The 13,857-nt window shown below is 35.0% G+C and overlaps 1 protein-coding gene across 1 annotated transcript in view; it reads right to left on the bottom strand.

Annotated features, from left to right (window-relative positions):
• The window catches only part of Rbp (RIMS binding protein), a 453,814-nt gene that overhangs the window by 304,466 nt on the left and 135,491 nt on the right, over positions 1–13,857 (bottom strand). The window contains exons 6-7 of the mRNA XM_075364347.1: positions 5,495–5,647; positions 1,773–1,968 (exon numbers count right to left, since the gene is read on the bottom strand). Of these exons, the coding sequence (XP_075220462.1) occupies positions 1,773–1,968; positions 5,495–5,647 (349 nt within the window). The remainder of the gene's footprint in view (positions 1–1,772; positions 1,969–5,494; positions 5,648–13,857) is intronic.

Below are 13,857 nucleotides of genomic sequence, written 5' to 3'. Positions count from 1 at the left end.
ATGTGCACGGTGAAGAACGTTCGGGGAGGGCCTCGATAATCACCGAGGACTTGTTGAAACGCGTCGATGATGAAATCAGAAAAGATCGTCGCTCAACTATTTCCGAGCTGAACCTTCTTTACCCGATGTTTCAAGAGCTGTTATTGGTCGCATTGTTCATGACCATTTAGGCTTCAGTAAGGTTTGAGCACGTTGGGTGCCGCACGTCTTAACTGAACGTCACAAAAAATCCGAATGGAATCTGCTTTGGAATTTTTGATGCGCTACACAAAAAAAGGTAAATTCATTTGTTACCGGCGATGAAACATGAATTTCGTATTACACGCCAGAAAGAAAACGACAGTCAAGTGAATGGCGTCATCCTCAATCACTAACCAGACCAACAAAGGTCAAGCCACAGCCATCTAGAGGCAAACTGATGGCCACAGTCTTTTGGGATCGGTTTGGCATATTGCTGATTGATTTCATGCCACGTAGAACGACTATAAATGCAGAAGCCTAATGCGAAACTTTACGTAAGTTACGGCGCGCCATTCAGAATCGGCGACGTGGGCGGCTGACCGACGGCGTCGTCCTGCTGCACAATAATGCACGTCCACATGTTGAGGGACCGACGCGTGATTTACTAAGAACATTTGGATGGGAAATTTACGATCACCCACCACATAGTCCGGGCTTAGCTCCTTGTGATTACCACCATTTGTAAGGGAAATTGAAAGAAGTTTCGAGTGTTAAGCAATTCGCGGGTGACGATGAGCTTAAAAATGCTGTTAATCAGAGGATAAATTGACTAGCTGCAGAATACGACGAGGGTATATTGAAGCTGGTGTATCGCTACGATAAGTGTCTTAATTCATGTGGCGATTACATAGAGAATTAGTATAAGGTATGTAGTTTAAGAGAAATAAAAAATATTTGTAAAGTTTTCAGAAAAAATATTTTTACAGTGAGACGGTCTTTACTTTAGAGATAACCTCTCGTAAATTGTATTTTTAATATTTCTTACTACATTTTCCTTTTAAGATTAAATTATTAATAAAATTTCAAATTTTCACATGAGATTGGAAAAGCACATGGTAAAAATTTAAGAATATTTTTTTGACTGCAGTACTAATAATCCTATAGGTTTTATTTCTTTCCTTAACAGACTAACTTTGCCAAATTGTACCCTTTTAGACTACTACATACATTGTATCAGTGAATTTAGATTTATTTATTAGAAATAAAAAAATAAATAAAAAACCTCATAGTTATCAAAAAGTACTGAAAAATCGTCATCACAGTATTTCATCCTGAAAAAAACAAGCTGATAACTAGAGGAAGCTTATTATTACTTAGGAACATTTTGAGATTATACTGATGGATCTAATGGAATTAAAGGAAATATTTTGATAGTATAATGGTGCTACAGCCAATAACGTTATGTCTAAGTTTTATGTATATTTATTATTCATAAATTTCTCAAATACTATGGTTTATTATTTTAAAATGTACTGATGCACTGATATACCACTATTTTAATTCATTCACTTTCAGAATTGAGATGATACCTAGCACAATAACACTGATAGCATATAATAGTTGATATCTGTCTAAAAATATATTTCTGTAACTACATGTAGTTGTCCTATATTTATAGATATTTTACAGTTGAAAAACAGCATTGTAATGTAACAATTATTTTTCCTAAAATAAAACATCCTAGGTTCCAGAACAGGTAAATTATTTTGAAAAAAAAAATGTGATTGATTTAAATTAAAAAAAATACTTACCTGGAGTGGGTGGAGCAGAATCACCTGGCGATGTTTGTATCTCTTGATGTAATCCACTTTTTTTCCAGCTGTTAATTGTAGTACCAGTTGTTACTTGCTTGTTTTGAGAACGTTTAATAGCAGCCATTTCCAACATGAGTTCTTCATGCCGAACATTTTGTAGTTCCGTCTTCTTCTCCAGTTCACGGATTTTTGACTAAAACATGATCATAAAATAAAATTAATTAAAACCTGTGCAATATGTAATAAAAATTAAGCTGAAGATTAAAACCAATCTTGATCATGACATCATAGTTTGAACAAATAAATATGAAAAATGTTTGCTTATTCTGTTTAAATGAACAATCATTAGATATGATCTAATATTCAGCAATATTTCTTATTATGCAGGAAAATATATGGGTGTTTCTTAATTTTATTAACAAGTCATCACATGAGAATAATATTGTTATGACTTATGGAATAAAAAAATAATAATAACTGTTTCATATTTACTTAAATAATACTCAAACATGATTTTCACACAACGTTCTAAAAAAATGGGTTTGTATGTTACATGAATATTAGGCATATTGAATTTTATTACATTATTATTTATATAACAATGTAAGAAGAGCAAATATGTTCTGTTAGGTGACAGTATTGAAAATTTAAATCATTATAATGACAAATTATATAAATAATAAATGTTTTTAAAAAACACTTTGTTATATGGCGTGTACTTAAAAGAATCATCCAATTTTCAAATTTCATAACTATTTCAGCTTTTAATCTGTTTTGATCAAGCAAAGTACTGTTAGAAAGAGGGAACTCTCAAGTTTCATTTTCTAGCAGGATGGAGCACCACCTCAATGGATATCTGCACATTCGAGAATTTTTTAATGATAGGATTTCACAACGATTGATTGGCCATATGGTACCTAATGATTCAGCTTTACATCACTGGCCACCAAAATCGCCAGACTTCACTGTGTTTGATTTTTACTTGTGGAGTTTTATAAGAAATTCCATCTATGTGCCTCACCTTCCAGCTACAGTGGTCGAACTGAGGAACCGAATTACAGAAGACATGGCAACAGAGAATAGAGAAAGGCTTGCTAAAGTGTGGGACAAATTCGACTAATGTGTAGATGTTTGCCGTGCATCCAAAGGGGGACATATTGAGCACTTATGACTGTATGTAAAAAAAAATTCATGAAAAACCTTCAATACAAAATTAATCTTAAGTTTTTATATTTAATATTTATCAAAATGTAAACAATTCAAATCAGATGATTCTTTTTGGGACATGCTGTACATATAATTCAGTTTAGTTTGCTGCTATAAATGTTTAAATTTTAAACTAACATCATCTCCAACCCCCATGGACAAGAACATGATAAAAGTACTGAAAAATAAGGGTGTCCATAAAGTCTTTCCATGATTACAGAAATTTGATTACAAAAATTTATTAGAAAAAACTATTACAAATACAATATGCATCTCATGAACTAGGGATTCCCCAGCCAACAGTGGACAAAATTTTACACAAGAAACTAAGGTTGCACATGTATAAAGTTCAGATGTTGCAACATCTACAAAAGATGATGGCCCTCGTTGTGCTGCTTTTACAACCGAGAATTTACAACGGATTAATAACGACAATGAGTACAAAGAACAATTTTTCATACAGAATGAAAGAAAAAGGCCATGTGCTGGAAACTTATGTTTTACTTCTACAAGAACACAGTACGAAGAGGAAAAGCCAATGTGAACTGTAAACATATTTATCTGCAGAAGCAGCCATTAACATAACACGAAAATTTCATGACCTGGAAATGAGGAGTGAAGGAAATACAAATACCATCATCAACAGTCAATCAATGAAACAATTGGATGAGGCCTAAAATAAAGGAAGAAAGGAAAATTGCATAATTTAATATATTTACAGACATTAATAGTTTTCAGAATGCTGTAGTTGAGTGAATTTAAATTAATTTATTAATTTAATTAATTTCAAAAACAATATGAAAAAAAAACATTAAAAATTCCTCTCCCCGACTTCACTAGGGTAGAGTTGAACAGTAGCTGGATAACTTCAATTGAATTGTTCACTAGCACTCATTGTATCAGAAATACAAAACACATAACATACAATTCTATTACTAGTTGAAAGAATTCCAATATAATATACAGAGTGATTCAAAGAAACGGGAAATTTAAAAAATTAAATAACGTTAATGAAAAATTTTTTTTAGAAAATGAATTTTATTTCATGTAATTGTACAAATGTTGCCATTTTAGGATACATACATTTTAGTTTATTTTTTAAAGATGACATCTTGCAGGTGACCTCTTCTACGTAAACACTCACGAAGTCTCTTCGTTAAATTGTTCATGGTTTGATGTAACATCTCAACTGGAATTTTCGCAATTGCTTCTCGGATCTTTGCCTTCAGTTCTTCCGTTGTAGCAGGTCTACTGTGGAACACTTTGCTTTTAAGGTGACCCTACAAAAAGTAATCGCAAGCTGAGAGATCAGGCGATCTGGGAGGCCATCTAATGTCACCATTTCGTGAAATGACTCGTTGTCCAAACAATCGGCGTACAGTTGCCATCGATATTCGTGCAGTATGTGACGTTGCTCCGTCTTGTTGAAACCAGGCTGTGTTAAGAATCGGTGGAAATCTCTTTTGTTGTTCCACAACAAAGGTTTCAAGCACGGCTACGTAACGAGCCGACGTCACTGTAATCGCAAGACCGTTGTCATCCTCAAAAAAAGAAGGGCCTATAACACCGTAAGATGACATAGCACACCACACGGCCACTTTCTGGCTGTGCAACGGACGCTGGTGTAGCTGCGTAGGATTTTATTGTGCCCAGTATCTGAAATTTTGCTTGTTAACAAATCCACTGAGGTGGAAATGCGCTTCGTCTGACATCCACAGTTCGTGAACAAACTCTTCGTTATCATTTATCTTCTGAAACATTACATTACAGAATTGTGCTCGGACAACTGCATCGCTCGGTTTCAGTTCCTAGACGATCTGTAACTTGTATGGATGGAATTGGAAGTCCTTCACTAACATTCTTCGAACACTTGAACTATGCGATTGTAAAGATGCTGAGAGACGACGGATTGACCGATGTGGACTTCGTGTGACAGCATCTTGTAAAGCTTGAACATTGTGTGGTGTACGGACGGTTCGCTCACGGCCTGGAGGTTTCTTTTTCATTGCCGAACCAGTTTCCTCAAAATTAGATATCCATGTTTTAATTGCATGTGCTGATGGAACACGGTCGTGCCGTCCCAGATTAAAATGACGGCGAAATTCTCTACGCCCTTCCTCCACACTGTCATTGTTTTTGTAAAACGCTTTGATAGCAAATGCACGTTGCGCACCACTCCAAGGATCCATGACAACTAAATGGCAGGTTAGGTTAGAGAGGCTGGCGCCACTTATCAAGTGGTACCAATCGCCCACGGCTACCAACACAACTTTCAAAATTTCCCGTTTCTTTGAATCAGTCTGTATTTATACATGTATATTCATCAACATGTTGACCATTGTGCTAATTAAATTCAAATAAGTATATATATTATATACGTAAACATACATATTCACACTACTTAACAAATATAAAAACAATCCAATAAATGTAGAAAAAAAGATATTTTAAAAATTTGTAGAAAAAATAGACAGCTATTACAGTGATAAAAAATGAAAATGAGATTAACCCACCTGGAGAGTTTCAATATTTTCATATGCTTTGGATTTGTCATTTGCACTTCCAAGTTTTCTTTGAACTTCAAATTGTTTCTCCTTTAGTTGGTTTACTGCTTCAGTATGTTCCTTCTCTAATTCTTTGCGAAAATCAGCAGTCTCTCGCATTTGCTGGAAATAGTTACAAATTAAAATTAAATGGATTTTAAAAACTTAACTTATTAATAAATAATTTTGTAAAATGCATTCTTCAACACTTTATAACAATAAAATAAAAATATACTCCTTCTTTATTGCAAACAGTAACTTGAAAATATGTTACTTAATTTAAAATATTGAGACTGAACTATAAGGTTTATTATAGAAGTGTGTGATTTACAAACTTCAAAACATTGCAAAACATGAGTGTGCAAACTATTTTTGTTATAGATATATTGATTATTTTTAAATTAAAACTTTAATTCATTACAGATGAAACAATAGCACACAGAAAATATATTTCTAAACATTCTACCTTCTTATACTATATTTATTTATTTTTCATTTAATTTTCATTGTTTTATTTTACTTTTTATAAGAATTTGTCATTGCAGCTGTATTATTCCACTGTTCTTTGTTATTACATTTATGAGATTTGCTTATAGAACTAGAGGCTTTTTCTTACTATATATGCAAAATATTTGCTTACATATCTTTATAAATTTAAATAATTTTCAGCCAGCTTTTTGAACAAATTTTATTAATAATTATTTGATATTACGTGACAGTCTATTAGAAATTGTTAAATTTAGAGAAAGCATAAAAATTAAATAATAAATGTTTATCACAATGGTATATTCAGATTGTTTATCCATTCTACTTCCTCACTTACTGGCAGGAAAAGTCATTCCAACCTCCTCTGTAGGATTTTAAACCATCTTCATTTCTTATGCGTAAGAAAAGCTGGTTTTGTAGTAAGCATCACAAACACATTCTGGACTGCTAAAGATTTTATTCTGTATAAACAAGAATCTTTGCAGCTGACATGGCGTGTTTTTATTCTATTCATTGCTTGAAGTTTTTCAATTCATCTGCCACTTGAGTTTGGAAGAAGTTATTGTACACTTCTGGTTCACTATTAGCTTACCATTGCACCATCCACTCTTCTAGCTCATTGAAACCACATAATATTAATGTTTGTGCATCACTTAGTAGTAGTAATCTGAGATTTGTAACCAATGAATCATTAGTAAAAGGATTTTGATGTACAGGAAGCTGATCACTATTGTTACTGACTAAACCCATGGATCAAAGAAGTGATTTGACAGAAGTCAATGAGCAGTGGAGGCCAGTAAAAATACATTTTAGTGGCAGATACATTCATAGTATTTTGTTAAGTTGAGCAACAACAATCTTTGCAGAGTATATGTGCTATTTACTCAGACAGGGGTGTAATATTCAATACTTAAAAATATCCAGTGGTAAAGGCGAGATTATATATTTGCTGTTTAATATTTACCAAGTACTTCACAGCTTAAATAGGATGGTTTCAGGTTTTTAGCTTTCCAGCTGTTATTTTCATTGTCATAAGTGACAATATATATACAATCAAAGGTAATCTCTAATACTTTGGAAATATGTTAAGTTGAAGTAAACTGCACCAGAATTTTACTTTTAATTCTTTCTTAGCAATTTTCTTATTTAAGTGAAATCATGAAACCTCCATTTTATTCCCAATAGGATGTGTCCTCTATTATTTGAATTAGTTGTCAGGGCTAACTCAGTCACAAACTGCTAATTTTTTGCTGGAAAAGTGCTATCAGACATCAGCATAGAAAAATAACAAAGGACCCTTGAGATAGTGAATTATTCAGTTTGGTTTTTACTAGCTTTTATACTTTATTTGGTGTGAAACTTTCTATCACTTGCATAGAGATAGGATTTCCTACAGCTCTTCATAGTATAGAACATGGAGAACAGCAAGATCAGTGAGCCAAATCAATATGTTTTAAGTCCCATCTGGAACCTTGTTTTTGTATGTAATGACAGTGACAGGACTTAATTACAACAGTTGCAAATCTAAACCCTGACTGCTATAGTGTTAGTATAGTAAATTATGAGTAGTAGTACTATACATATTCTCTGTTATAGATTAGTCTTTCAAAAGATTTATAACTATAACTCATAAGCATTATGGATCAATAACCTCCAGATTTTCCACTGGGTTTATCAACTTTTTTTTTGTTTTTTTTTTTATTTGCCAGCCATTCTCTTGCACTCATTAGGAATTCAGAGTGAATTACATCAAACTGAGAAATTTTGCCTGATCTCAACTCACACAAAGCAAGAAAGATTTTTTCTATAATAGAGGGTTGTGAGCACTCTGATTCAGGCAGATTGATTTCAGAGCTTGCAACTTTTCAGTTAATGCATTTTGTATAATTATTCTTCACTTCTTATTACACTTATGAAATTTTTGTCAGAATGTGAGTTATTCTGATCACATGTTATCTTAATTTGTTCTTTTATCACTGAGATAATTCTCTTTAGATTCTTGAGAACATCACTTCAAGTTTTCTGATCTGAATGCACAAAATTAATAACTTCAGTGATCCCATACCATTTCTTTATATGAGATATGCCTATGCATAAGAGAAATGTTTTTACAAGATTAGGAACATTGCATTCCTGGTGTTCATCATAAAGCATTAAACACTGCTAATTCCAATCACAGATAAACTTTCTTCTGAATCCTCAAAGAATGCTCATTTTGGCTGCAAATAGAGTTGCACCAGTAAAACATTTGAAATTGCAGTTGTGTAATATAGAATCAAGAGAACACAGTTTTCAAATCTTTTAGTAAATACCGTCCAATTAGCCTTCTGAAATTCCAGTATGACATTGATTTTATTTATATTATAGGAATTGAAGCATTAACATTCACTATAATGCGCCTGTTCTAACTTTAACGAAAGTTTACCATAACGTTTTTGAAGCAATTAAAGATTGCCCACTGGAGCTGCAGTAGACAAAAAATAAACCAGAATTTTACTCCATTCTCTGTGAATCTGATTTATCTACCATTATCACTGAAAATTACCTGGAGATTATTTTCTTCAGTCTATTCCACAAGTTTTAAATCAGTCATAATTATGTCAATTTCAGGATTCATGTCTACTATAATTCCATTAATATATAAGATGGTTTTCAGCACAAAAAAAAACAATTTGACCAGCTAACCCTAATCAGCTTATAGGTATTGACAATTATTGTCTCCTTCATTTTTATCAATAAATTATGGAAACATGCTTCCACGCTATTATGTAATCTTGTTTACAAAATTCGTCTTCATTGAATGCTTTTATCTCTTGTCTACCTGCTGCATTGATTTTGTAGCACCATTTTGGACAAAGAAGACTAAAATAAAAGTTTAGGTTAACGAAAGTTTACATTATCGTAAACTTTCGTTAAAGTTAGAACAGGCGCATTATAGTGAATGTTAATGCTTCAATTCCTATAATATAAATAAAATCAATGTCATACTGGAATTTCAGAAGGCTAATTGGACGGTATTTACTAAAAGATTTGAAAACTGTGTTCTCTTGATTCTATATTACACAACTGCAATTTCAAATGTAAAATAAACATGAAATAGTGAAGCAATTTGTATAAACAACTTTAGGCTAAGGATTATAAGCTAAGGAGTACCTCAGATAATTTATAAATTAATGTAAAATCAACAAACCAGTTTTCTGTTGAACAATCACTGAGTTAATTTTCCTTTTCTTGATAACTAAAGGATATAAACAAACTGAAACTACTGTGGATATATAGGTTATAGATACACATAATATATATATATATATATATATATATATATATATATATATCTGCCCATAAGCAAAAAAACCTTCTCTGCCTGTCATATCGTGCATTTTAATAGTGAACCAAACTTAGTAAACATTAAATAGTGCAAAAGTAAATAAAGTAACATATTAATGATGATTAATCTCAAAATAACTAATTAATTTCAAATGAGTAACATATTCTGGTTACCAAATAATTACTAGAAAAACTGCAATATTCTTTCAATAATCATTAGTCAATAAAAGACTGACCACATTAGTAGTAAATTAAAAACTGTAATACTTCATATACAAATGTTTCTAATATTTACAAATGTTCATCTTTACAAAAAAAAAGTATAGTAATTAATTCATAAAAAGTGTTTACGCCAATGCGTAAAGTTGTTTTATTCCAATAATGTTTTTTTTATTATTTTATCTGGTCGCAGTGTTTCATAAAAACAATTTCTATTTAATCACATCAGTCTTAACTTTTTTTTGTTATCTCTCATTTTAATGTTGTCAAAGTTCCTAGAAGTTTAATTTTCTTTGTCTGCGATCACGTCATTTCCTCTACTTGTTCGTTTCAGGAATTTATTTATCAGTCTTACGTAACTCTTTTAATGGTCTGCTTGCTTATAAAATTAATCTTTGATATGTTGTTTCTTACCCAAACTTCCCGTTTATGCTAATTTCTTTACCTTACCAATACCAGCACACTACCTCTTGTTCCCAACACACACTCTCTTCGGTCTATTGCCTACTTTGTTTCCCCCTCATCTCATCACGCCACTATTTCTTTAGTCCAGAAAAGATTTTCATAGTGTGTGGTCCTAGGACTCGGTCACTTCTCTCTCTCTCGTATAGTGTTACTTCAGATCTCACTTTCACTATGTGTGGATCGTTCTCTTCTCTCTCTCTCTCGTACAGAGTAGTCCAGGAAAGACTCTCATGGTGTGTGGACCTGTGCCTCTGTCACGTCTCTCTCTCTCTCGTACAGCTTGGCTATTCTCGTCGCCTTCGTGCACTCTTAACTGTCCTAATTCTCCGTCTCCGTATCGCCTTGTACTCTGTTGAAAGTGGTTCTCATACTACAAACCAGCCAAGTTTATCGACGCAGTATTCTCTCCAAACTCATTACTACAAATCTGAGACGCCACGTCTTGTTCAACTTCTAAACAACGTTTCACCTCTGTATTCTTGATACACTATTGTAGACTACGCCAAGGATAAACTGTATGTATTTATGTGTACTTCATTTTCACGAGTTCATTTTTTACAAATATTCATGTGTGATTAAGGCAAGTTCAAATTATTCAGTATTTATTATATTAAACAGTTATGTTATTAGTAAAATCAGTGAAATACACTACTAACTGTACTTTATGAATTTGAAATTCAAGATTGGTTTAAAAGGCCATTTCTTCATTCAAGTGTAGTCACGTAAGGTGGCTTAGATAAAGGTTATGTTATTATTTTTCATGTGCAACATATTTTATGTGCTTACTGATTACAATTTGTTTTTAATGTAATTAACTCTATCATTTAATCTAATGTAATTTGTTAATCGCAGAGATTAATTATTATCTATTCATGAACTGAATTCATATTACTTTTCTTAAATTAATCTAAAGAAAATAACTCCTGATGTGAAGTTATGTTTTTGGACTTTGTAATTTCATATGTTCAAGAAAGCTTACTTACTGAATGAACTCTATTTTGTATGATTACTTATTTCAATTTGATTATATTGTATTTAACTCTTTTTATACTGGAATATTTGCGTGGCCTTTTTTCCACAACTAACTAGAATTACATGTTTTGAATGTTTAATGCTAAGTATGTTGTTCATAATTCAGAAAAGGCCAGTGCCAATGATAAGAATTACTGTAGTTTATTTTTCTAAGTTAATGACATTTGTTCATTGCTAATTTTCATTATTACAGAATAGATCAGTAATGCAACAGATTTTCAGTTACACTATGTTTATTGATGTTATGTTTATAAGTTTATAATTGTAAAAAAGGTGTTTAAGTTCTCTTGTTTTCAGACTTTGTTAAATTGCAGATTTTCATATTATTAACCTATATGCAGTTTATTTGTGTGATAAATAGTCGATTTTCATAATGATTATTTGAAAAATGTATGTTATTGTATTTCTCATTTTAATATTATAATTATGATACGTTAATTTCAGCTGATATTCTTTGTATAAATTCTGTATAGAATTAAGTTATGTTTATTCTGTAATTTCATTCAATTTTTTAAGGTTATGATTTAAGATAAGGTTAAGTTGTTTTTCTCTAATTAAAGTCCAATTTCTTTTGGCAAATACGAGCTGTGTCATTTTATTTTTGTTAACTTTAACCAACAAAAAGGAAAAAACATCCTCCTATTTCAAACTAGACAAGATAACTATTCATGCCTTACACAACAGAATAGTTCAGCCACCTAACCTCACGATATCCATAAAAAAAAAACTACGTTACGAACTAAAAGATTTTTTTAACAATATTTTAAAGATAAAAATTAACGAGTTTTTTTGCGGAGGGAGGTGGAAATGCAATTACGCACGGAGTGTCGGACTCGCGCTGATGGTATTATCCAATCACTATCAGCAGAGTACCGACTAAAACCATCCCCTTTTCTACCAGGACTAGACCCGGAACCGTTTAACACATTACTTCTGGTCGAATCCTCCTATACTAGCCTGCTTAGGTGCTACCTAATTTTCAGGACTATCCAGGTCAACCTTTTGGGTCCTGTAAATGTTGCCGACGAATCGGGCTACAATTTCACAGCTGCTCAGATTACGGACATCATCGCAACAACATTGTGGGGGCTCAGTGTTCCGAGATCCGCCTCTAGTGTTCCTCGATCTGCCGCCAACCGAGCACATTTGAAAAAGGTGTGTTCAACGTCGTCCCGTACACCAGGGCAATATAGGCAGTCGGGGGACGGTGCTTTCCCTATGACATGGAGGTAAGCGCGGAAGTACTCGTGACCATCTCTCCATGCCGCCGCTCCGTCCACGGTCTGACCAGAGGGATAAGCGTTGCGGTCCATCGTCCTCTGGTCTCGTGGTTCCAGGTCTCTTATCATGTGAGGAACGTGCGAGTGCGATCCTCGTTGGCAATGGTCTCCCGGTCTTCGCCTGCCCATCGTCTCCTGTAGATCACCTGGCGATCCCTTCCCAAAATTGCAATGGGTATGACGCCGGCGACCACCAGTACTGCAGGCTCGGAGACCATCCGATACGCGGAAGCGTATCTGATGGTATCTGATGATGCTGCGGTGCGTTGCATCTGTGCGAGCCGCTTCCGATTTCTAGCAGCTTTTAATGCCTGGGCCCAGACTTCCGACCCGTATAATAGTATGGAATGCTCCGTGGACATCAGCAATCGCCGTTACTGGCCTTCGGTCTGCAGACATTCGCCATGAGCCGGCTGAGAGCAGTTACGGCTCTCGCAGCTCTGTCAGCGGCTGTACGAAGCTGCTCAGTAAAGCTGAGTTTCCGGTCAATCATCATACCGAGGTACTTTGCGGCCGGCTTGGTCTCGACAACCTCATTCCCGACCCGCAGGGAGAGAAAGATGTCGAAACGCTTCTTCGTTAGAACCACGATCTCCGTTTTGCTGAGGGCTACAGACAATCCATGGTTGTCCAGCCAGGCACCGATTCTGTGCATGGCTCGGCTGAACCTCAGCTGGGCGTGCTCCACGTCTCGGTCTCCGACAAGTAGCGCAACGTCGTCAGCGTACCCAACCAAGAATGATGATTCTTCAGGCATCTCCAGCCTCAGCAAGCCTTCGTAGACGGCGCTCCAAAGGTCGGGGCCGAGAATTGACCCCTGCGTCGCCCCTGACGTGATCACAGTCCTACGCCAGCCTGCCGCGGTCTCGTAAAAGAGAACCCGGCTCCTCAGAATGGAACCGGAATGGAACCAGAATGGTCTCCTCAGAATGGTGGTATGCGTCCACCATTCTGAGGAGGTATTGAAACACATGGAACGAATGCTCCAGGGTCCGAATCATATCGCTCCACCGTGGGGAGTTGAAAGCGCTTTTAACGTCCAACGTAACGAAAAGGATCACACGTCGCGAAAAATGATTGTGGTCCTCTGCTTGTCGCACTGCCTCAACAACCTCTTTAATTGCGTCTAGGGTCGACCAACCCTGCCGGAAATCGCACTGGTTAGGTGACAGGCCACCTGCCTGATTCATCGCCGCAACCAGTCTTTTCTTTAACAGCTTCTCCAATACCTTCCCAGTTGTGTCAAGCATGCACAATGGGTGGTAGGAGAATGGCGACTCTGGGTTTTCTTTGCTCTTGGGAATTAGCACAAGACGCTCGGTCTTCCACCTGGCGCTAAAAGACCCAGCCTTCAAACATGCATTGTACATGTCTAGAAGAAGCCCCACTAGTTTGAGTACCTCGGCCGGTATACCGTCGGGACCAGAATAATAATAATAATAATACCCTGAGGTAGATAATCCCCACGTCCGGAACACAACACCTACATTCCACGTCCAGGGCGGCAACAGCTGTACTTACGTA

The sequence above is a fragment of the Lycorma delicatula genome, chromosome 4 (genome assembly GCF_047948215.1).
Source record: "Lycorma delicatula isolate Av1 chromosome 4, ASM4794821v1, whole genome shotgun sequence".
Taxonomy (NCBI): domain Eukaryota; kingdom Metazoa; phylum Arthropoda; class Insecta; order Hemiptera; family Fulgoridae; genus Lycorma; species Lycorma delicatula.
Note: the sequence above shows the minus strand (reverse complement) of the source record. Positions and strands in the feature narration are given on the sequence as shown.